This window comes from Megascapheus bottae, unplaced genomic scaffold (genome assembly GCF_031878675.1).
Source record: "Megascapheus bottae isolate mThoBot1 unplaced genomic scaffold, mThoBot2.hap1 H_1, whole genome shotgun sequence".
In the NCBI taxonomy this organism is placed as follows: Eukaryota; Metazoa; Chordata; class Mammalia; order Rodentia; family Geomyidae; genus Megascapheus; species Megascapheus bottae.
This window is the reverse complement of record NW_028327858.1, coordinates 3,613,100-3,636,974: the sequence shown is the minus strand read 5'-3', so window position 1 is coordinate 3,636,974 and position 23,875 is coordinate 3,613,100. Positions and strand designations below refer to the sequence as shown.

The window sequence follows — 23,875 nt, the reverse complement described above, 5'->3', positions numbered from 1 at the left end:
ATTCCCCAATTTCCAATGTCATTTACCATTGTCACTTTTCTTAACACAAAGTCTTAAAGCAAACAATACTTTCAAGATAGTCAGAAGAGACAGATTTTGTAATACCAAATTCATATATTGCTTTATAATTAAAGAAAATAAAACTATTTATAAAGTGCTTTGAAGAAGGAGCTATTAACTTATTTTCCAATTATGTATAAATGAACAGAAAAACCACTCTGAATTTCTGTTACCAAATAACACTGGTAAAATACTCAAAGCATAAAATGGTACAATTCATAACTGCTGTACATTCAACTTAATGTCTAAAAAAAGAGGTTCTTCCAGGATGTCTTTTTTTTTTGTCCTTTTGCAAGTCCTGGGGCTTAAACTCTGGGCCCAGGTGCTGTCTCTCAACCCTTTTCCTCAAGGCTAGTACTCTTCCACTTGAGCCACAGTGCAATTTCTGGATTTTACCATGATTAACTGGAAATAAGAGTCTCATGGACTGAGAGTCCCAGACTGCCTTTGAACCGTGATCCTCAGATCTCAGTCTCTTGAGTAGCTAGGTTCACAGGCATAAGCCACTGGCACCCAGCAGAATGCTTTTATTTTTAAGAAAATGATTACACTACTGTTGTTTTGTTTGGTAACTCCACATGGATTCTCTCTCAGTTGAGAGAACAGGCACAAGAAAAGCTCTGTATGTAATTCCACAAAGGAATTAAGAAAACAATATTCTAGGTCAATATATGTGATATTTATTATGGAAAATAGTTGTCGGGTTCATAGAATAACTAACATTTGAACTTTTAACATGTATTTTTTTTCCCTGAAGAAATCAGGGAAAAATATTCTACCAATATTTATACCCACATGATTTTCTTGTTTAGCTTCACTTGCTATTTCAAGTGGATAAAGTGTTGATATATAAGTAAGTACTCATAGAATATTATGCTCTTCATAGAAAAAACTGTGGGTATATCAATGAACCTGTCAAAATTTTATGGCACTTTTTAATTTGAGATGGTAATGTGATTTTAATGTTTTCAAAAACAAGATGAAGAAATGCAAGTATTTGGGAAGCATTTAACATCACACATTCTACCAATGACATGTTTATATACTCATAAAGAAGGTGCCATTCCCCCATTTTATAAGAAAATGGAAACTCAGATCTGGCACTGTTCTGTGTGCAGAACTCACAAATGGCTTGAGTTAGAATTAAATCTCAGGTCTATGAGCCACAAAGCCTGTACATGTCTCCAAAACCACACAAACCGTGAGGATGTCATAAGTGATCTCAATCAAAGCCATTGATCAATGGACAGCAAAGAGAAAGCAATAGAGAAGACTATGCTGAGCGAAATGGGGTAAATGCATTCTACTACCCTGTGGCGAACAGTTGGTACAATTAAAGACACACTAAAAAAATATAAGAAAGAAAACTCAAGATCTGGGTGGGGTTGGGATGCCAGTGTGAGGGGGGTGGTCTAACAAGGGTGTAATATTGTTGATGTACTGTATATAGATATATATATGACAATGGAATGATAAAACCTATTGAAATTGCTTTAAGAAGGACTGAGGAGGAGAATGGTGAGGAAATAAGGTTGATCCACATATGTATACATTGTATGCACGTATCTAGACTGCATCCACATTGCATGCATATGTAGAAATGTCACAATCAATAAAAATCCCTTGTATAAATAACCTATGCAATTCAAAAAAGAGAAATCATACAAATTAGTTCCCTTCATTTAAAAGTGTATTAACATTTTAGGTTTCCAGATGTCACACACAATATCAGCACACAATTAGCAACCCAATTAAAGTTTGACTTTTAAAACAAACTTAGTTATAAGGCTGAGCATGGGTCAACCTTCCGTTCTTTGAACATTCTTTTTTTTATTGTAATTAATAAAAGGGTTACATGATATTTGCCAGATAGAAGGTGCATTAATTCACATACATTGATACCCTTTCACATGTCTTGGTACCCATTACCCTCCCCCTACCCCCTCTACTCATCTTGGTTTTCCCCCCTTCCCTATCAAATTTCAAATAACCAAATACAAACAAATTCAATATATCAGATAACAAAGTGAGATACTGTAACAATATGAGATACCCAAGGGACAGCAAAGGAGATGAGAGACAACATAGTACATTAAGGACAACAATCATTCGTTATATGGCTTTTGTTTCAATATCCTGGAGGTCCTTTCAATTAGCTTCATACTATATGGCCTTATGTATCAAGATTTTGCTCTATGCAGCTCTCTGCTAGTAGAGCCCAAGGTTTCTACTGATTATGACAAATGAGGGAAACCATCAAGCCTAAGTTCCTTTGAGTCTGGCTTACTTCACTTAATATGATTTTTTCTAAGTCTTTCCATTTCCTAACAAATGGGGCGATGTCATTCTTTCTGACAGCAGCATAGAATTCCATTGTGTACAAATTCCACAACTTGTTGATCCACTCATCAACTGAGGGACATCTAGGTTGGTTCCATATCTTTGCTATGGGGAATAGTACTGCAATGAATTGTTGTGCTAGTGGGTTTAGTATGCCCTTGTTTCTGGATGGTTGGGTAAATGCCAAGTAGTGGAATTGCTGGGTCATAGGGGGGGAGCTCTATGTTTAGTCTTTTGAGGAACTGCCATACTGCTTTCCATAGTGGTTGAACGAGTTTGCACTCCCACTAACGGTGTAGTAGTGATCCCTCCTGGCCACATCCCCTCCAGCATCTGTTATTATTCGTTTTCCTGATTCTGGCCATTCTAACTGGAGTAAGGTGGAATTTTAGAGTTGTTTTGATTTGCATTTCTTTTCTTTGAACATTCTTGAGGCTGAGAATGGTATGCCATTCTATGTGGTTTTACAGTGCTGTAACAAGGTTGGATTTGAACACTTGATTCTACTGACGAGGAGCAAGGAAGAAGAAGAGGAGCAGGACAACATGTATGTCCAAGATTTTGAGCAAAGAGGTGAAAACACAGCTATGAGTTAAGTAATCTGGGTGGTTCTACCACTTTCTGCTATGTAGCCTTAAGGAAATCACTATGCAGCTTTGCGCTTTAATTTTTCTTGCCATCATTATTTGACAGATATGTACTTTGGAACCCTCAGTTACAAAGAAGAAATAAAGTGCATTTTACAATAAATGGCTTTCAAAATCCTACTGTATTTTAAATATATATTTTGGCTTGTAAAGAATTTTTTAACATTAAACCCACTGAGGTTCATAGCACGCAATATAGGTTTTAATGCATAAGATACAATAATTCAGGACTGGGGGTAATGTAGAAATGATTACTTATAAATTAATTTAAGCATAAATGTGTATGGATCCTGAAAGGCACTATTTCCTTTTTTAAAAAAAAATGTTTTGGCTGGGTGCAATGGCTCATCACTCTAATACCAACTAGTTGAGATGCAGATAGGAGGATAGTAATTTGAGTTCAGTCTAAGTTAAAAAAATAGTGAGACTTTATCACAAACTGTACATGGTAGGAGAGATACACAAGAGACACTGATAGAAGGATCACCGGTCCAAAGATGACTGTGGGAAAATCATGAGACGCTTAATGAGGACAATTAGAGCAAAAAATGGACTGAAGGCGGCATGCTTTGAGTTAAAGTGCATCCTCAGCAAGCATGAAACCTTGAGTTCAGAAACTAGTAATACAATGATACAATAACAATAATAACGATAATCATTTAAAGCTAATGCTGTTGCACTTTATCTTATTCTCCTTTCCAGTTGCCTATTTGCCAAATGAATCACAGTTTGTTAATGGAGGCAATACTCTCTCTCTCTCTCTGTCTCTCTCTCTCTCTCTCTCTCTCTCTCTCTCTCTCTCTCTCTCTCTCTCTCTGTCTCTCTCTCTCTCTGTCTCTCTCTCTCTCTCTATATATATATATATGCATTCCAAGATTGCTACATACTATATCTATAGTCAAACATCCAATAGTCTTTTCATCTACTTCTTATCACAATAAGAACACAATTACAACAAGAAATAACACCAAAAAAGAATTTTGTACTGGCCAGTTATTTATTTCCCTTGTTAGAAATATATTAGAAATCAAAGCAACACCCACAAAGTCAGATATACATATATATATATATATATATTTATGTATGTATGTATGTATGTATGTATGTATCTTCCATCTACAGGCCTGGTTCAAGTGGTACAGCAATGCCTAGCAAGCAGAGACCTGAGTTCAAACCCCAGCACCATAGAGACACAGGAACAGTCCAAACACCATGTATGTGCTGTTTCCTGCTCACCTTTAAGCAAACAGATTTTCTCTTCTGTAATGTGCTGTGATTGTGGCTACTTTATACATTAGCTTTGGCTATCCGTCATACTGAACAAGGCTAAATACCCTATTAAGCTGTATTTGCTAAGTATTTCCTCAGAAGAAGGACAATAATCACTCCTTATATGGCTTTTGTTCATCTCTTTTGCTGTCTTTTGGTTATCTCATATTGTTACAGTATTTTACCTTGTTATCTGATATATTGTATATAGGCTTATTTTGTTATTTGAAATCAGGTAGGAAAGGGGGGAAAACAAGATGAGGGGCAGGGGTGGGGGTGGGAAATGGGGACCAAGACATGAGAAAGGGTATCAGTGTTTGTGAAGTAATGCACCTTCTATCTGGTGAATATAAATAAAAATATATGAAAAAAAAGAAAATTCAACTAGCTATATCAATCTTTATCTTGAAACATGTACTTTGAAACATCACAGATCAACCAGCACTATTCAGATATTGTAGACATGGTATATATCTATCTCTAGGGAAAATCGTTCAGTGCATTATTGCTTTCCTTGGGACATGTGGATAAACTATGATTATTAGTGTCACTTCAGAAACAATCTACTGTTATCCCAAGTCATTATTTACTTTTGAAGGTTTTCAGATGACTTAGAAACCAAGATAGTTCCTTACTTCCAAACATCATAATTTCATTTAAATTATGCTTCATTTTAAACAGCATATGTTTAAACATTTAACATAATGCCACATGATAAGCTTCACTGATCTGGTTAAAACTGATTGATTTTTGAATAAAAATATAGACCTGCACCAGGAACCCACGTCTGCAATCCTAGCTACTAGAAGGCTGAGATCTGAGATTGCAGTTTGAAGCCACTGTTGGCAAGAAAGTCCATGAGACTCTTATCTCCAATAAATCATTCAGAAGAAGCTAGAAGTGGTGCTGCAGCTCCTGTGTTACAGTACTAACCTTGAGCCAGAGAAGCTCAGGGACAGCATCTAGGCCCCGAGTTCAAGCCCTAGAACTGGCAAAATAAAATAAAATAAAAAAATTTAAAAATACATAGATATATAGAGACATATATGTATATATACATATATAGACATTTGTATGCATATATACATATAAGAATCAGAAAGAGAGAGGGGGGGGGAAAGAGAGAGAAAAAGAGACCTGGTTTAACAGTAGCTAAAAGTTATTTTCTCCATTAGTGAATGTATCTTACTATTTCCACTCTGGAATCTGATTCTAAAGGCTATTCTGTTTTTATATTCTTTTAATGACATTTTTATGGAGAAAATGCTCAGGTATCACCAAAACTGACAATGAAGCTGGGAGCCCATGGCTCATGCCTGTAATCCTAGATACTCAGGTTGGCCTAGTCAGGAAAAGTCCATAAGACTCTTAACATCAAAGGACTATTAAAAAGCTAGAAGCAGAGCTGTGCTCAAGTGGTACAATGCCAGCCTTGAACAAAATACATCAGGGACAGTGCCCATGAGTTCAAACTCTAGGACCAGCATTATAAACAAGAACACACAAACAAAAAACCCTGACAACTGGAAAGAATCTTTCTGATCTGTCAGTGTAACTCAGAGTCGAGCATGTATTTATTTACACTCACAAAGCTGTAGAATTGATCACCAGCAATGAAGTCATAACAACTATAATAATAACTTTGTCTCTCCTGAAAAATTGGAATGCTATTTAAAAACTGAAGTCTCTAGATTAATTAGTAGAAAGTATGAGATACAAAACTAACACTGGCTCATCTACTTAAAGATAACAACTAGGATATACGTAGCTGCTTTTTATTATACCCTCCAATGAATTATTTCAGGAAGATTGTATAATAATCTCTTTTTCCTGTTGCCACAGATACTCAAGTAGTTTTGTCATTTAGAAAAAAAATGTTTCTGGGGATCTACAGAGATCCAATAAATTGTCTTTTCTTTATCTTCATCCTCACCACCCCCATTCTCTGGGAATTCATGACCCTATTCTGAATTTCTATAAGTTGCATTATAAATCAGAAAAGTCACATCTGTACAAATGAAACATGCTGTTTCCACTGGTTCAGCTATCCAGAGTGGTGAGAGCTCCACAGGGTTCATGTGAAGTCTAGGGCATGAGCTTTGCTCACGTGCTCTTCCTCCATACTGAGTGAAGGCTAGAAAACCCACATTAACAAAATTAAAAGTTTCTGCCCTCTTGTGTTGAGCATGGACTCACACTCATTTTCAGAATCCGAAGTGATGGAGTTCCCACACACAGAAAGCTTCTCTATCTAATGAGCCAGTTTTGTATGAAGATACATTCATTTAAACACAGTGTCTTGGTTTTTAATAATATAAATTTACTTTAAATGAAAAAGAATAGTAGTAATGAACTTTACACATACATACATATATATGTATGTATAAATACAAATATACTAATATCAAAGACTTTATTAAGATAGCAGTCTACACATCTTAGTGGCTCTTAATCTTTATGACAGTGATTATATTAGTGTATATGGATGGATGAATAAACATATATATATAGTATATTTATATTATAGCTGTATGTCATAAGCTTACTTTTTCCCTAGTCATCAAACTGTAGATTTGTTTCTTTTTCAAGTCTATGTTGCTAGAAAACTAAATGTGTGTATATTTAAATCCATCTGTAAACGAATTTATTGCTGTATATTAAAGCAGTTGTCTTTTACCTATATTATCCACAATTTGACACAATTTCCTTTTCCTTTGGCATTAGAATATTTGTAAAAGTATATATGAAGTCAGAATAACCATGTACTCTTTCTGTTCTTTTCCTTTTCTTCCTCTCTCACTTCCTGTTTCTCTCCTCTTATTCTCATTGTTATAGAAAGCATGAAATATGCCAGGCACTGGTGGCTCACACCTATAATCCTAGCTACTCAGAAGGTTGAGATCTGAGGATCATGGTTCAAAGCCAGCCAGGACACAAAAGTCCATGAGACCCTTATGTCCAATTAACCACTGTGGGGCACATCACATCAAGGATAAAAGGCCTACCTTGTGGCCCAGTGCTCACTTCCTGGTTTTGGAAATCCAACCATATTGTCTCCTGGTTGGGAGGTTTGGCTGTGGTTTGTGATGTAAAATAAGGCTACCTTGAACCCATGGTGTGACCCCACCGCCCTCTCTACCTCCCCCTGTCCTGCCTACTTTTATGCTAATAGACTCCTGCTTCTTACTTTAGCCCCTGGTATTTTCCCATTAAAGGAGTCTGCTGTGACAGTCTCCCTGGCATCTGTGCCTTCCCTCTGGAGAGGGAGGGCTGGGTGAAGGCGGCCAGCTGGCCCTATCCTTTCTTGGTCTTCTCTTAGTCGGGGCATGTTCTCTTTGCCCTTCCTGCTGGTCAGGAGGCAAAGAGTGCTAAAAACCCTGACAAACCACCAGAAAACCAAAAGTGGCACTGTGGCTCAACTGGTAGAGCACTAGCTTTGGGCTGAAGACCTCAGGGTCAGCGCCCAAGCCCAGAGTTCAAGCCCCATGATTAAAAAACACCAAAAAAACATGAAATATATATATATTTAATTTGGCTTACATACTTAAAAATTGATAACCAGAATATATTTAGGGTTTTAATTATATCCTTCCTACACACACACACACACAAAACGACAAACGTGAGTCTGAAATCATGGTGAATCTATTCAAATCCTATTTAAGAAGAGATTTCACACAATTTATATTAGCATACCAAGCACATTGTCTTGCTAATTTGTTTATAATAAAAATATTGATTATATGGTATAATTATGGTACAGATTAATATGTTCATACAAAGGATAGGAATTTCTCATGGTACCTTGACCAGAAGTGTTAGATAACTTATATTCCTGCTAGTTATAATAAAGAACTTAAGTAGCAACAAAAATAAGTTTCACACATTGTATAATGACAACATTAGGAACAGCACAGACCGCAGCTAGGGCATACTGGTCCATCCTCTGAGGAGTGCAACATACTAATATCTATCAAAATAAAAATGTAAATGCCAGGCTGGGAGTTTGGCCTAGTGGTAGAATGCTTGCCTAGCATACACGAAGACCTGGGTTCAATTCTTCAGTACCAAATATATAGAAAAAGCCAGAAATGGTGCTGTGGCTCAAGTGGCAGAATGTTGGCCTTGAGGAAAAAAAGCCCAAAGACAGTGCTCAGGCCTGGAGGTCAAACCCCAGGACTGGCAAAAATAAATAAATAATGTAAATGCCCACTGAAAAAAATATTTAAGTTTCAAAGAAAGTGAAGGAAATATTTATAATTTAATTTTATAACTTCTTATCTAATTTTATTTGTTTGGGGTATATCTATGCCACAGTAATCAACGATCTAATATTGATTTTTTGACCTATGAATAGCAGGAAATGAAATGGAAAAGGCAATTAAAATTAATGAGGACCACAGTGTGGATTTTACAGATTTTTTGTTCTCTTAAGCAATCAGTGAAGTTAACTAAGACTCTTTCTCTCTCTCTCTCTTTATCTCTCTCTCTCTCTCTCTCTCTCTCTCTCTCTCACACACACACACACACACACACACACACACATCAAAATGTAACTTTCAAAAAAAGAGAATTTTCAAAACCTCATGTGTCAAAATTTTATATTCATTTCTACATAGGTAGCTATAGAATTAATTTAAAACATACCTTTCTGGTTTGCCAAATATATGCATAGAGGAAAGTGGCTATAATGTGTAAGACTTTAGAATACGTGTGTGCAGATATATACATACGCAGACACAGACTTAGAAGGAAAAGAAACAAGCAGAGATAAAGTCAATGTTGTATAAAATTCACTACTTAATGCTATGACACTTGGACACAAATTATTTTCTCTTACTATTTCATTGTGGAATAAAATTCACTTTGTGTCCTTGAGTGAATAAAAGGACGTACAAAGGGAAAGAGTGACAAATAGAGAAAATACTTTAAATTGATCTGTTCATTACTAATTAATCTTTGTTTCCATCCAAACCCAAAAAATACATAGTTACTTGAATAAATTCCAACTCATTTGATATATTTCTCCATGATCTTACAGAGTAAAATCATACCAAATGCAAATACTTAAAATATTTACACAATGTCCAAATATTTATGATTATTTTTATTTTTTTGCCAGTCCTGGGCCTTGAGCTCAGGGCCTGAGCACTGTCCTTGGGCTTTCTCAAGGCTAGAACTCTACCACTTGAACCATAGCACTACTTCTGGCTTTTTTCTATGTATGTGGTACCAAGGAATCAAACCTGGGTCTTCATGCATGCTTGGTAAGCATGATACGGTGTCCAACTAAGATGGCTAGAAAACTTTACCTGATTACTCTCAAAATAATCACCAAAAAGCTAACCAGGAGGCATGGCTCAAGTGACAGACCATTACCCAAGCAAATTCAAGCCCTGAGTTTAAGTCCCAGCATCACAAACAGAAAAACATGTACTGAACAAGCTAAATAGAAGTGTGCAGGTTTGCACGCTTCTACTTCTTACCTCTTCCTTTGTCTTTTTTGATATCACTCGAAGCCAATCTCCAATCATGCTCAGGACAGCAGCAAAGTAAGCAAGCCCAACGAGGATCCAAAACCACACAACAGGCTTATAGAAATCTAGATATTCAATATCTGATCCACCTGTGTGTGGGGAAAAATAAAGTAGAACAAGATAGCTTCATATTCTTTACAGAAAATATACTACAATGCTCCAGTGAATTGTTTGTATGAGGCAGAAATCTAATATTCTTAAGCCATTTACCTGTGCTTTTTTTTCCTCATATTTAATTGCTTGCTTCCACTTGTGTAACCCTTACCTTAGTTTTTCAAGAGCAACTCAAATTAGTACTTCTTAATGTGACCTTTAATTGATTGTCCTGGTCATAATGATTTTTCTTTGCTCTATGGTGATTTTTTTTCATTTATATAATCTGTCTCAACAGGTTTTAGCCTAATTCAATATGTGTTGTCTGTCTCTCTATTTCTATTATAACAACTAAAAGGTAGGAATTAGGCATTTGGGGCTTGCATTTAACTTTGTAGAATTACTTTATTTTTCAATAAAGGCATGCTAGTCAACTGATCAGAAAGAAAGTGGGCAGTTGTATTGATAGTTTCGTTTTTATGTTCTAGTTATCAGTACAATGGGCTGCTAATATATACTACAGCAATGTCTTGGTTGGTATAATTGGAACACAATCGATTGCAGGTAATAACATCATCTCTGTTGATTTTCCAGAGGAATTGCTATGTTTGTCCTACATTTAAACCTGAGCTTTCAAGAAAAACTTGACAAAGGAGCTATTTTTCTCTACTATCATTTCCTATACTCTCTAGCAACAGCTACTCCTAAGAACTCTGTCTACATTTTATCACATCCTTATATTCTGCGCAAATTTTTGAAGCGATTTAAAAAGTTTCAAACACCAAAACCATTACTTATTTTCACAAATAAGAAATCAAGTTCCTGTCTTTAAAAAAAAAAACAATTTAGCCTGTGAAACTCTTATGTAGATCATTAACTACAATGGAGCCCATTGAATAAAGGAGAATTAAAACGTGCTATGAGAGAACGTGTAAGAGATGGCTTTCACAGCTGTAGGGAGAAGGTGAGAAGGCAGAAGAGTCAAACATAATGAGCATCAAGATGTGGAACAGTTCAGGGTGCAAATACATACAGAACTGACGGATTTTTATAATAGATCAATAAATGGGAACTATGCATCTGACATATAGGAAAGAAGGAAAAAGTAGAAAATAGGTTTTATTTGATTAAAAACATATAGCTAAACTATAAGTAAACATTTACAGAAAACGAGATCCTGCATTGGTGTTGAGCTCTATGAGCAGAAAGATCAAATGGCAAAGAATGCAGGATTAAGAGAATCTTATGAGGAACTTGGTTTAGAAGACGCTGGCAGGTGACTCTGAGCAGATGTGTGGAAAAGCTGCACTATAGACACACAGTTACCAATTAGTTGGTGTGACACATAGAACTCTCTGGTGGCCACAATCCCTCATGAGTGAGATGACACAGTCACTGAAGAGGGGATGGGTGGAAGAATTAAACTAAAGCAAAAGGATTCAAATTGGAACTGGGTAGGTTTGGCATGCCTAAGATACAAACAAGTGAAGATACTCAGTAGTCGCTTAGCCCACACTTCTCAGGGCAGAGCAAGAAATTAGCATTTTAACCTCAGCAATGAAAGAGACTGGACATGCTTCAACAGTGTTCATGAAATAACTCCAGTTTCAAAACCTGACTCACATGTTCAGAAGAAACGCTAATAGAAACCAGTATACAATTAAGCCCAAATATAAAATATTGAAGACAATATGACTCCAGATAACTTTCTTTGAGTTGTGCATGATGAGATTTTACAAAAGGACAAGACTTTTTTTTTTTTTTTTAAGGATGGAAGGGGCTAGGAGTCTGGCCTAGTGGTAGAGTGCTTGCTTAGCATGCATGAAGACCCGGATTCAATTCCTCAGTACAAGGCACATAGAAATAAAGCTGGAAGTGGTGCTGTGGCTCAAGTGGTAGAGCACTAGCCTTGAGGAAAGCCCAAGGACAGTGCTGAGGCTCTGAGTTCAAGCCCCAGGACTGACAAAAAAGGAAGGAAGTCATATGTTTCTATTGAGTAAGTACAAAATATAGAGACCTCACTTTCTTTTGAGACAACTTTGGGTGCACAGTTTAAAATGGGAATATTGTTCAATTTTTCACCTCCTAAAGGGCTTGGGCTTTATTTTTAAAATGTATTTCTGGGAAGGGTTGGAGGTGCTGAAAACCTCTTATGATAGTTAAGATTTTTCCTCTCCTGGTTACAGTTTTACAGATTCACAGAAATGAGTATGGAAACTGGTCATTTGAAAGGCTCACCAGCAAATTCCATTTTCCAAATGTTTCCATTTCAATGAAACCAACATGACATTCCCCCCCCAAGTACTTTCTCTTTCAAAACCAGAAAAATATTCATCCAAATTTTTGTGACTCATTCAACATGAAAATACACCACAATGTTGAATGCAGAAAAGTAGGTTTATGCTCAAGATGACTTTTCATACACCTTTTTTTTATAAACAGGATGTTACAGTGGGGAAAGGATAAATTAACATAATTACTAAAAGGCCTATATTTGGACACAATATTCAACACAGAAGTTTTAGTGGAATTTAAGTCTTAGGAAAACAATATTTTCCTTCCTTAATTATTACTCTTAAAAATGAAATATTGGCAGAGGATCTAGGGGAAACTAGTATGTAAGGTGGATTAAGCAGCAATTTATACATCTATTGACTTTCTGATACCTAAGATTATCAATTCATTTTCACATTGATCAATCTACTTGATTCAAGAATCTTACACAAATTGACCTATCTGTAATGCTAGTGTAACTTGCTAAAAAGAGATGTTAGTTTTATTTTTAAATTAGGTCATTAAAAAAAAGGATTTGGCTGGGTACCAGTGGCTCACAGTAATCCTAGCTACTCAGGAGGCTGAGATCTGAGGATTGTGCTTAAATGTCTCACAAAAGTCTGTGAGACTCTTATCTCCAATTAATCACCAGAAAACCAGAAGTGGTGCTGTGGCTCAAAGTAGTAGAGCCATAGCCTTAAACTGAAGAGCGCAGTGATAGCACCCAGGCCCAGAGTTCAAGCCCCATGATCAACACAAAAAAAAAAGAAAGAAAAAAGATTTGTAACTACCACAAGTGTTCATTTCTCAGTTATGCTCAGGAAACTTATATACATGCCTCTTGCATATTAACAGATTAATAGATGGCATAAGGCAAAGATGGCGGCGCATGCCTACAAACCAGCATGGGAGGATGAGGCAGAAGAATGACAAGTTTGAGACCAGCCTGAGCTGGTCTAAAAATACAAATGAATAGTAGTATTGTAGAGTAATTTCTCTGTCCTGGATTGAATTTCTATCCTCTCCCCACTACCTTCTCCGTTGCTCCATGATTTTCTCTTCTCTTTTATCGAACTGCAGACTATAAATGCTAAGGTTTACCCTCTTCTCCTGGGTACCCTACCAATCTGGCTGGAATGACCACTTTTTTTTAGTTTGTGCCATTGAAAGTAGGCATGCAAACTCTTTCCGTTTTAAGAGTTTTCTGGCTCATCTGAGGCAGTACACATACACCTGGTAATAAAAATAGCATAGACGGGTGGAGGTTTTAGGAATCTTACAAACTTTTTCCAAGGCATTAGTCTGATCTTTGAGTCTCTTACATAACATGTGACAGTGATGCCCTCCTTTCAAGGGCGCCATCTCCCTATGCAGCTCAATCAAAAGAATAATCTAATCAAACAGATTAAATCATAAAAACATAGTTCCGAAAGGTTCCAACTCTCCCATAAAGTAGGATTCCACCTCTCTACTCTATATTAAGAAAGTTCTCTTCTACCTGCTTCCACAGCCACCAACTAGGGAAGTGAAAGCCGACAGTTCAAGACACCATGACAGAAACCAGCTGTCAACTTTTATATTCTGACCCTGGTAACCTTCTGTAGCCCAGTCATGCTGCTCATGTCAGATGATTCACGGACTACACAAAATCTGAATTGAAAAGAGACCTGAAAAGGAAATGGGTGATGAGGCTTGTCCATGATCAGAACACATCAGGTAGGCCAGCTGTGATCTCAGAATATCATGGCACATTTTTGTTGCAGTAATGAAACTTCTACAGTAGAAAATTCATCTCACAGTTATGCAGGCTGAGAAGTGCCGTATCAAAGTGCAGGCAAATGGTAAAGGCATGCATGTTGTTGGAGAGAAGGAGGAAGAGGAAGGCGAAGAGCAAGGAGAGACTGTATATGCCCCTTTTATAGCAACACTAACCCCACCCAGGTGGATAGAGCCCTTGTGGCCATGTAAGTTCTTAAACATCTTAAACAGATCTTAATGCCAAGACAGTGACAGTGGATTTGGAATGGTTCAGAGGAAACAATATTATCCACCAAAGTATTCTGCCCATACTGCATGGCATCTGACATTCCTCAACTCTTTCCTCTAGAAGACATGTGGGTCTCTGTCTTGCCATATTTAAATTGCGCTGCCCTAATGACATGATTCTGTATTTAAAGAACCCTATAGACTCCACTCCCAAGCTGCTTGAGCTGATTCAAAACTTTGGCAAGGTAGCCGGGTATAAAATTAACCCTCAAAAATCAACTGCATTCCTATGTGCCAACAATGAGAGGAACGAGGCAAAAATCAGGACAACAACTCCTTTTGAAATGGCTTCAAACAAAATAAAGTACCTAGGAATTAACTTCACTACGAATGTAAAGAAACTTTTTGTCAAAAACTTAAAAACCCTGAAAAAGGAAATTAAAGCAGAATTGAGGAAATGAAATAACCTCCCATGTTCCTGGATTAGAAGAATTAACATCATGAAAATGGCTATCTTAATAAGGGCTATTACAAATTCAATGCAATACCCATCAATATCCCAATGTCATTCTTTAAAGAAATAGAAGAGGCAATCCAAAATTTCATATGGAATAATGAAAGACCCCATATAACAAAAACAATTCTTAGTAGAAAGAACAGCACAGGAGGAATTTCAATACCAAACTTTAGACTCTATTACAGGGCTATAGTGACCAAAACAGCTTGGTATTTGCACAAGAACAGGTTTGAAGACCAGTGGAATAGAACTGAGGATCCAGATAGTAACCCACAGACCTATGGCCACCTAATCTTTGATAAGGGAGCCAAAAAATAGAATGGAAGAAAGACAGCCTCTTCAACAAGTGGTGCTGGCAGAACTGGTTAAGCACCTGCAGAAAACTAAAGTTGGATCCTTCTTTGTCACCCTGCACTAGAATTAACTCCAAATGGATCAAAGACCTGGAGGTAAAAGCTGACACACTGAAAATTTTACAAGAAGGAATAGGAGATACACTAGGCCTCCTTGGCACAGGAGTCCTTTCTTAATAAAGACCAAGAAACACAATAAATCAGACAAAGTCTGGATAAGTGGGACTGCATTAAACTGCAGAGCTTCTGTATGGCAAAGGACATAGCTAGCAAACTAACTAGAAAGCTTACAGAATGAGAGAAGATCTTCACTAACCATACAACAGACAAAATATATCAACAGCTAAAAAAAAATGAATCACTCCAAAACTAATCTCCAAAGAAACAACCATCCCATTAAAAGATGGGCCAGAGAATTATTCTCTGAAGAAGAAATAAGAATTGCCTATAGACACATGCAGAAATGCTCGACATCTCTGGCCATAAAAGAAATGCAAATCAAAACAACTCTAAGATTCCACCTCATTCCAGTTAGGATGGTCATGGTCAAGAAATCTAATAACAACAGATGCTGGAAGGGATGTGGCCAGGAGGGATCACTACTACACTGTTGGTGAGAGTGCAAACTTGTTCAACCACTATGGAAAGCAGTATGGAAGTTCTCAAAAGACTAAACATAGAACTCCCCTATGACCTAGCAATTCCACTACTTGGCATGTACCCGTGATTGTCCAGAAACAAGAACATACTAAATCCACTAGCACAACAATGTTCATTGCAGCACTATTTACCATAGCAAAGATATGGAACCAACCCAGATGCCCCTCAGTTGATGAGTGGATCAACAAGATGATGTATTTATACACAATGGAATTCTATGCTGCTATCAAAGAACGGCATCGCCCTATTTGTAAGAAAATGGAAAGACTTAGAAAAAATCATATCAAGTGAAGCCAGACTCAAAGGAAGATAGGCTCAATGGTTTCCCTCATTTGTCATAATCAGTAGAAACTTTGGGCTATCCTAGCAGAGATTTACAATAGAACAAATCCTAAATACAAAAGGCCATATAGTATGACACTAAATGAAAGACCTCCAGGATATAGAAACAAAAGCCCTATAATTAGATTGTTGCCCTTAATGTACTATGTTATCTCTCATCTCTTTTGCTGTCCCTTGGTTATCTCATATTGTTACAGTACTTTACATTGTTATCTGATATATTGTATATATGCTTATTTGGTTATTTGAAATAGGATAGGGAGGGGGAAAACAAGATGAGAAGTGGGGGTTGGGGGAGGGAAATTTCGTGAGAAAGAGTATAATTGTTTGTGAAGTAATGCACCTTCTCTCTGGCAAATATAATGTAACCCTTCTATTAATTTCAATAAAAAATATATGAAAAATATTGCACTTCCCTAGATTTGAAAGGTGTATTTAAGTAGGTAATTAAATTTTTCTTCATTTTCAAAAATAGTCGTGTGTGTGTGTGTGTGTGTGTGTGTGTGTGTGTGAACAGTTATGGACGTGTGTGTGTGTGTGTGTGTGTGTGTGTGTGTATGTGTGGGACCAGTTATGGACTGAAAACACAAGATAAATAAATAAGACAATTTGTACACATTTTCAGGTGTGTGTGTGTGTGTGTGTGTGTGTGTGTGTGTGTGTGTGTGTGTGTGTGTGTGTTTACCTGCACCAATTGAATTCAAAGCCACATCACTGTCCTTGAGCTTTTTTTTGGCTCTATCCCTTGAGCCACAGATCTACTTCTACATTTTTTGTGGATTATTGGAGTTACGAATCAGACTTTCTTTCTTGGGCTGGCTTCCAACCACAGTCCGCATATCTCAGCTTACTAAGTAGCTCGAATTATAGGTAGAAGCCACCAGCACCCAGCTATTTAGATTTTACTTAAGACCACTTTAACTTTTCTAAAGTAAGCAAAGCACAAGAAGAAAGCATCCCTGATTCATGCTGAAATGAAAAGTATAAAAAATAAAAGCTAAAGATACTGAACAGAGAAACTCAAGATCAATTCTTAAATTCAATTTGGGAATCCCCTATGTCATAGCGTCACAATTTGACTGGAAGTCATAGGTACTTTCCAAGCTAAGGGAGCAACACCTTGTTAAGTGCTTTGTTCTCGTCACACTGTCAGGAGCAGCTCGCCTGCAGTCTCAGCAGTGAGGCACAGCTTATTCATGTATCACATAAAACTATGTGACCACCCTGTCCTTTTCAGGCCCAGGACATGAAGCACTAATGAGAAGACGAAAGAGGCTGGAAAGAAAGATCATATACCAGTTACCAAGGTAACTAGCCATTACAACATGTCCCCTGCCCAAACACAAACAGAAACATAAAACTGCAATGTGCCAGGAGATACCTTCAGGCAAGGAAAGGACAAAAAGCTGTTCACATACACAGACTCCCAAATGTTGTCTATCTCCCCAAACTGACTGTCTCTAAATGCTTCTGACTCCGCATCCTCATCATTTAAAAAGTATTTTACATACAAACCTAAAGGTACATTTGTTCACCACTTAGAAATTCATTGGATATTAACATAGTCTCTTATGTCCATTAATAATTACAAAGTAAGGAATGAGATTTGAAATTATATGGACATAGGGAGACTATTTTCAAAGTCTATTTGACTTTCTTATTTTTTTCCTAGAAACAGGCTAACGCTGAAGAAAAACATCACACTCTTTCTTTCTGGTCTTGAAATACTCTTAATTATTATACCATTTAAGAAATATAGATACAAAGGCGTAAATGACATGGTCCAAAAAGAAATGTACTCTTTGACTATGTGACTGTAATCCCTCTTTGAATCCTTTATAACAAAGGTTTAAATTTTAAATAAGAGAACTATAGATACATTACAACTTTCCTCCATAATGTTTTTAAGTTGCTTTCTAGACTTTGCTCTTAATAACACTGAGGTATGACATATATATTATTAACACTACCTTCACAGACACTGAGTATAACAATCTAATGAATCCTTAGACCTTTATCAGAGATGGTCTTAAATCATTGCGAAGTTTAGCAGTTAAAGGGAAGCGCTACATTTTCTTTTGCGATTTTAGCCTAATATAAAGTTTAGCAGCTAAGGGGAATAGCTATATTTTATTTTTGAGATTTTAGCCTAATATAACAAAAGGATTAATTTAAGAGAAATGCCTCTTGCTGTTCCCTGGCAAAAACACCAAAACTAAGTGAGAATAACCAGAAGGAAGATTCTACAAAAAAAAAAAAATCTATCTATCTATCTATCTATCTATCTATCTATCTACCTCCAGTATTTCCAAGATAGAGAACGTAATTTTAGAGCCATAAGAAACCAAGAAACAAAAGCTAATTTTGTGTACTCTTTTGAACTGTATGAAGCAATTCTTTGCCAAGATCAGACCTTTAAAAAACACACACACACACAATTTGCTTTTCCAAAGATTCTTTTAAAAGGCTCACATTTCCTACCCAGCCTTCTCCACATGTGCCCATGGTCCAAATTCTCATTCCAAAAACCCTGGGCACAAAGACCTGGCATAGAAAGTCTTAAGTACAAGATTCTACAGCTTTAGCCACAAAATACACAATTTAGGAGACAGAGGTGAGTCAGCAATCAACCTGCCTCTTCTTTCACTTATGTTACCTAGTACTTGTCATTTTAATCCTTTACCCATAATTAGTTAGGTCAGTGGCTCTCATTTTGATGATCTCCTCTATAAAACAAAATACATTTATCTTTTGTAAGACAAATAAATGTTTATAAAGATAAAGTAGAGCTCACATATTTCACAAGGCTATAATTTCATAAAATTCAAGGAACAATACAATTGTTTATTACATTATGCTTAATTGCATGCAATTATCATTCTGTCACATTTTTTTAACAACACTGTGCCAAGACTCATTGAATTCAAGCTCTCCAGAAACACACAAGATGTGTTTATTGAACATCTCTTTGTGAACAATTAACAGTGACAAACTAACTCTTTAGCGGGTTTCAGGACACTGATCTCTTGAGATGAATCTGTGTGTGTGTGTGTGTGTGTGTGTGTGTGTGTGTGTGTCTGTCTGTCTGTCTGTCTGTCTGTCTGTCTGTCTATGTCAATGTAGACAGTGGTCATAAATATGTGTCCATGGATAATGTCAAGTACTTCTCTGGGCTGGATTGTGTCCACCAAAGACATACGTGGAATGGAGGTTCCAATCAATGTTACCTTCCTTGAGATAAAGTCCATGAAGACAAAATAAACTCATGCTGGAGTCGGTTAAGGCCTTTACCCAATCTGACCACCATTCTACCAAGAAGAGTTGAATGTGGAATAGGTGATACAAGTTCAAGGAGAACACTGTGTGATGGCAAGGCAGAGATGGGAACAATCCATCTGAAAGCCAAGGAAGGTTATGATCTGATGACAGCCTCAACCAGGAACTAAGGAGAGATGAAGAATTCCACCCCACAGTAGGGGAAGGCTCATGGGCCTCTGATTTCTCAAAGTCCAGATTCTATGAGGAGGGATTTCCTTTCATTTGAACTACTCAATCTGTGATATTTCACTGCTGCGACCATAGCTTCACCCAAGTGGACAAAACCCCAGTGAGTTTCCTTCTACACCCAAGGGAAAAAAATACAGAGTTAAAGGACTGGATTAGGAGACCAATGACAGTGCCAGCAAAAGCCTTACCTGCTACATAGTCACCAAATCCAATGGTTGTAAGGGTAATCACCACAAAATAAATGGCGTCCAGGGCACTCCATCCTTCTATGTGCTTGAATATGACCGCAGGCAGGGCCACAAAGAGGACACAGCCAAATAGTATAAATATGATAGTGGAGATGATACGAATCTTGGTCTGACTGACATTCCACTTCTAAAGGAAGAGAAGAGGAGAGAAAGAGAGCTTATGGACATGGCTGCACACCAGCCTCTGCCTTGTTCAGGGGAGTGGACTTTTATTCCTTCCCATACATGGTTTTCAACTATCTTGACCCATGAGAACTGAGTTTTTGTCATCATAAACAACTCAGCATAACCAAGTAGCACAAACAACACTACCGGGCAGATCGTTCTTTAATACGCTCCATTTTACTCAGAGAACATGATTTCCGATATGAGTTATTTATTCATCTGAACACTTTTGAGGTATTTACTCTGGGGCAAGTGTGCAATTGATTGAAGGTGGAACACGACTAGAAAGAAAAAGGACACATTCATCCTTAGAAACTGCTAAACATGAATTAGGAAAATAATTCAATTGATTGCAGTAGAGTAGGAACAATGCCTAAGTTTTGATTATTACATGAGCCACGTGAAAGGCTGCTCTGCTCTGTGACTTTCTTCCCAATTGCCCACAGCAAAGCTGCAGGTCCAGATGGAAGGAAGCCTTCAGATCCTTAGTCGCAGTGGTCATTAATGCCGATACCTGCTGGCTCTTTCTCCAGTAAGAATTCGCTGTACTGTACTGTATTATACTTCACTATAGAGTTTCTCGCCCATTGTCTGTTGGAGTTTAGTTACTGTGTGTCTCTTTGTGTTTATATCGCACTTTTTTGGAGACAAGGTATCATTATGTATTCTAGCTAATATTGAAGCAGCTATCTTCCTGTCCCAGTCTCCAGGTGTTTCCTGCCATGTTTGGCTTTGTCACTAGACATGTTTAATCTTTGACTTGATCTATGTACTATAAAGATTAAAGGTCCCATCTTGTGCCAATTGGAATATCACTGAATGATGCAGAGTAGAGTTTCTGGGGAAATAATAGAAAAGAAAGACATCACAAGTCTCTCTTAATGTCTAGTTTGCAGTATGAATACAAGGAGGACAATTCAGAATTTCAGTTTCATGCTACCAAGCTGCACTCTTGATTAAGATGAATACAAGCTATATTAACTTTATTTAAGGAAAACATAACACCAAAGGAAAACAAAACTCCTGTTTGGGGTAACTATTTCTTATTCCAATCTAATGGTAGAAATATTTGCATGCTAACTTGGACCTAAACTACGTAAAGTGACTAATGCTAGAATTGGGACAGCAATCTAAATTAATAAATGATATTCACTAATTTATTTCATCAGTGCAGATAAATATAAATACATTGTTGCATATGAGAAAGTAGAAAACAGTACTGAATAAATAAAATTGTTGGAACCATGCTGGAGTAATAACAAACTATAATCCCACCCTCAAGTCCAACCATTCATTTCTTCTATCATTTTATCAAAAGATAGACTTATATCAGATATTCATTATTGTTTTATATCTCCAATAAAAAGCATTATTTATTTATTTTATTTATTGATGGGACCAAGGTTTAAAATTAGGGCTTTTGCCATTGAGCAGGGGTTCTACCAGTCCTTCCATCTTTTCTTTATGCTTTGGTGAGATTTTTGTTTGTTTCCTCCTATTTGCCTCCTATGTTTCCAGGATGAAATCCACTCAGTGCCACTCACAGTTTATTGGTTGAAATAGGTTCTGTATAACTTTTGTGCTCAGACTGTCCTTGAGTGCCACAACCTTCCTCGTCTCCATGTTGAGTAGCTGGGGCTACAGGCATGAGCGAATACACCTCACTTTCCTCTACATATTTTTTTGTGTTTTTCTCATGCAGGGATTTATTCATTCAGGTAATTAAAACACAAGTAAAACAATGTGACTTACATGGTAGAAGATATGCATATAAATTGTTATGGGAATCTTCATAACTGGATGTTTCACTTTCCCTGAAGTCATAGCAAAGGTATTATTTGTATTAGAAGAAAATCAAAGAATAAATGTATGTACCCAGAATCTGGAACACTCACAATAAATGTATCTTCCACTTTGGCAATTCCCTTTCCAAATATGGTTCCAAGTTGATCTCCAACTCCAGCCAAGAGAAAGCCAAAGAGAGGAATTCCCAGTAAGGCATAGATTATACAGAATATTTTCCCACCTTCTGTGCGTGGTGAGATATTTCCAAATCCTAAAACAGGAAAGAAAACACTCAGTTGTTTATAAATGAATAATAATTGAAAACATCTGACCTAAAATGTTGATCCAGAAATTTCCAAATCTCAGATACCAATTTTAATTAGTTATGAACCCCTTTCTATTACATAATTTTATATATTCCATTATATCCTATTATAAATCCTCATAAGAAACATTCCAGTAATTACAACCAATAGCTAATGTGTCACTTAAACAATGGCAAGATGGTAAAAAAAATGAGGTGTTAATGCCTGCAATAGAGCACCACCCAGGCACAGATAGCTACAACAAGCAGAAAGCTTACACTGTCATTCAGACTCCATAGAAACATGTGTGGGGGCCTTACGACTATGAAAATGTGTCCAGATTATTTATTAAAGATGAACTATAGCTTTTAAATCTTTTTTCTAATTCAAGTACACTCTAGGGGAAAAAGTTCACTTGCTCATCTGGCACTCTACCACATGAACCACGTCTCTAATCTAGACTTTTGCTGGTTTGTTTGAAATGGAGTCCTGTGGACTTTTTTTTTTGCCCATTCTGGGGCTTAAACTCAGGGCCTGGACACTGCCTTGAACACTTTGGCTCAATGATAGTGCTCTACCACTTGAAAAGCACCACTTCCAGCTTTGTTCTATGTATGTGTTACCAAGGTACTGAACCCCAGTCTTCATGCATGCTAGGCAAGCACTCTACCACTAGGCCAAACTCTGGGCCCTGTGGACTTTTTCTGTGCGCTAAATTAAAATCTGCTGAACCACAGCTTTCCTGAGTGGCAATGGTTATAGGCCTGAGTCACTGCTGCCTGGCAAGAAAACTTTTTTTTAATGTTCTGAAAATGTGGAAGGTGTCCTAGTTTTGTTTCAGGCTGCGTGTCAGAATCACAGCAATCCAACTCCATTTATTCTGTAATCACAATCACTATCTCAATGCATGATTAAGATAATGAATTTATGTCTCTCAGAAGTACCAAGAGGCTGGGCACTGGAGGCAAACATATGTAATCCTAACTCAGGTGGCTGAGATCTAAGGATTATGGTTCAAAGCTGGTTTAGCAGAAAAGTCCCTATGAGACTCTTATCTCCAAATAACCACTCAAACACTGGAAGTGGTCCTGCGGCTCACCTGGTGGAGCACTAGCCTTGAGCACAAAGAGGCTCAGGGACAGATTCTAGGTCCTGTGTTCAAGCCCTACAACTGACCAAAAACAAAGAATATAGAGCATCTACTGAGGTGACTTTTACTCAACTCCATATTAAAATTTATCTGAAACCTGAAAGAATGACATCGCCCTATTTGTAAGAAAATGGAAAGACTTAGAAAAAAATCATAATAAGTGAACTAAGCCAGACTCAAAGGAACATAGGCTCAATGGTTTCCCTCATTTGTCATAGTCAGTAGAAACCTTGGACTCTTCTAGCAGAGATCTGCAATAGAGCAAAACCTAGATACATAAGGCCATACAGTATGATACTAAATGAAAGAACCTCCAGGATATAGAAACAAAAGCCACATAATAAGTGATTGTTGTCCTTAATGTACTATGTTATTTCTCATCTCTTTTGCTGTCCCTTGGTTATCTCATATTGTTATAGTATTTTACCTTGTTATCTGATATATTGTATATGTTTATTTGGTTATTTAAATAGGATAAGGAAGGGGGGAAAACAAGATGAGGGGCGGGGGTGGAGGGAGGGAAATGGGGACCAAGACATGAGAAAGAGTATAATTGTTTGTGAAGTAATGCACCTTCTATCTGGTGAATATAATGTAATCCTTCTATTAATTACAATAAAAATATATGAAAGAAAAA

At 37.1% G+C, this 23,875-nt stretch overlaps 1 protein-coding gene across 2 annotated transcripts in view; it reads right to left on the bottom strand.

Moving 5' to 3' along the window:
- The window catches only part of LOC150039006 (potassium channel subfamily K member 2-like), a 100,659-nt gene that overhangs the window by 13,932 nt on the left and 62,852 nt on the right, over nucleotides 1–23,875 (bottom strand). For both annotated transcript variants that reach the window (XM_090328156.1, XM_090328155.1), the window contains 3 exons: nucleotides 21,894–22,054; nucleotides 19,774–19,960; nucleotides 9,803–9,942 (listed from right to left, as the gene is read on the bottom strand). In XM_090328156.1, coding sequence (XP_090184282.1) covers nucleotides 9,803–9,942; nucleotides 19,774–19,960; nucleotides 21,894–22,054 — 488 coding nt within the window. The remainder of the gene's footprint in view (nucleotides 1–9,802; nucleotides 9,943–19,773; nucleotides 19,961–21,893; nucleotides 22,055–23,875) is intronic.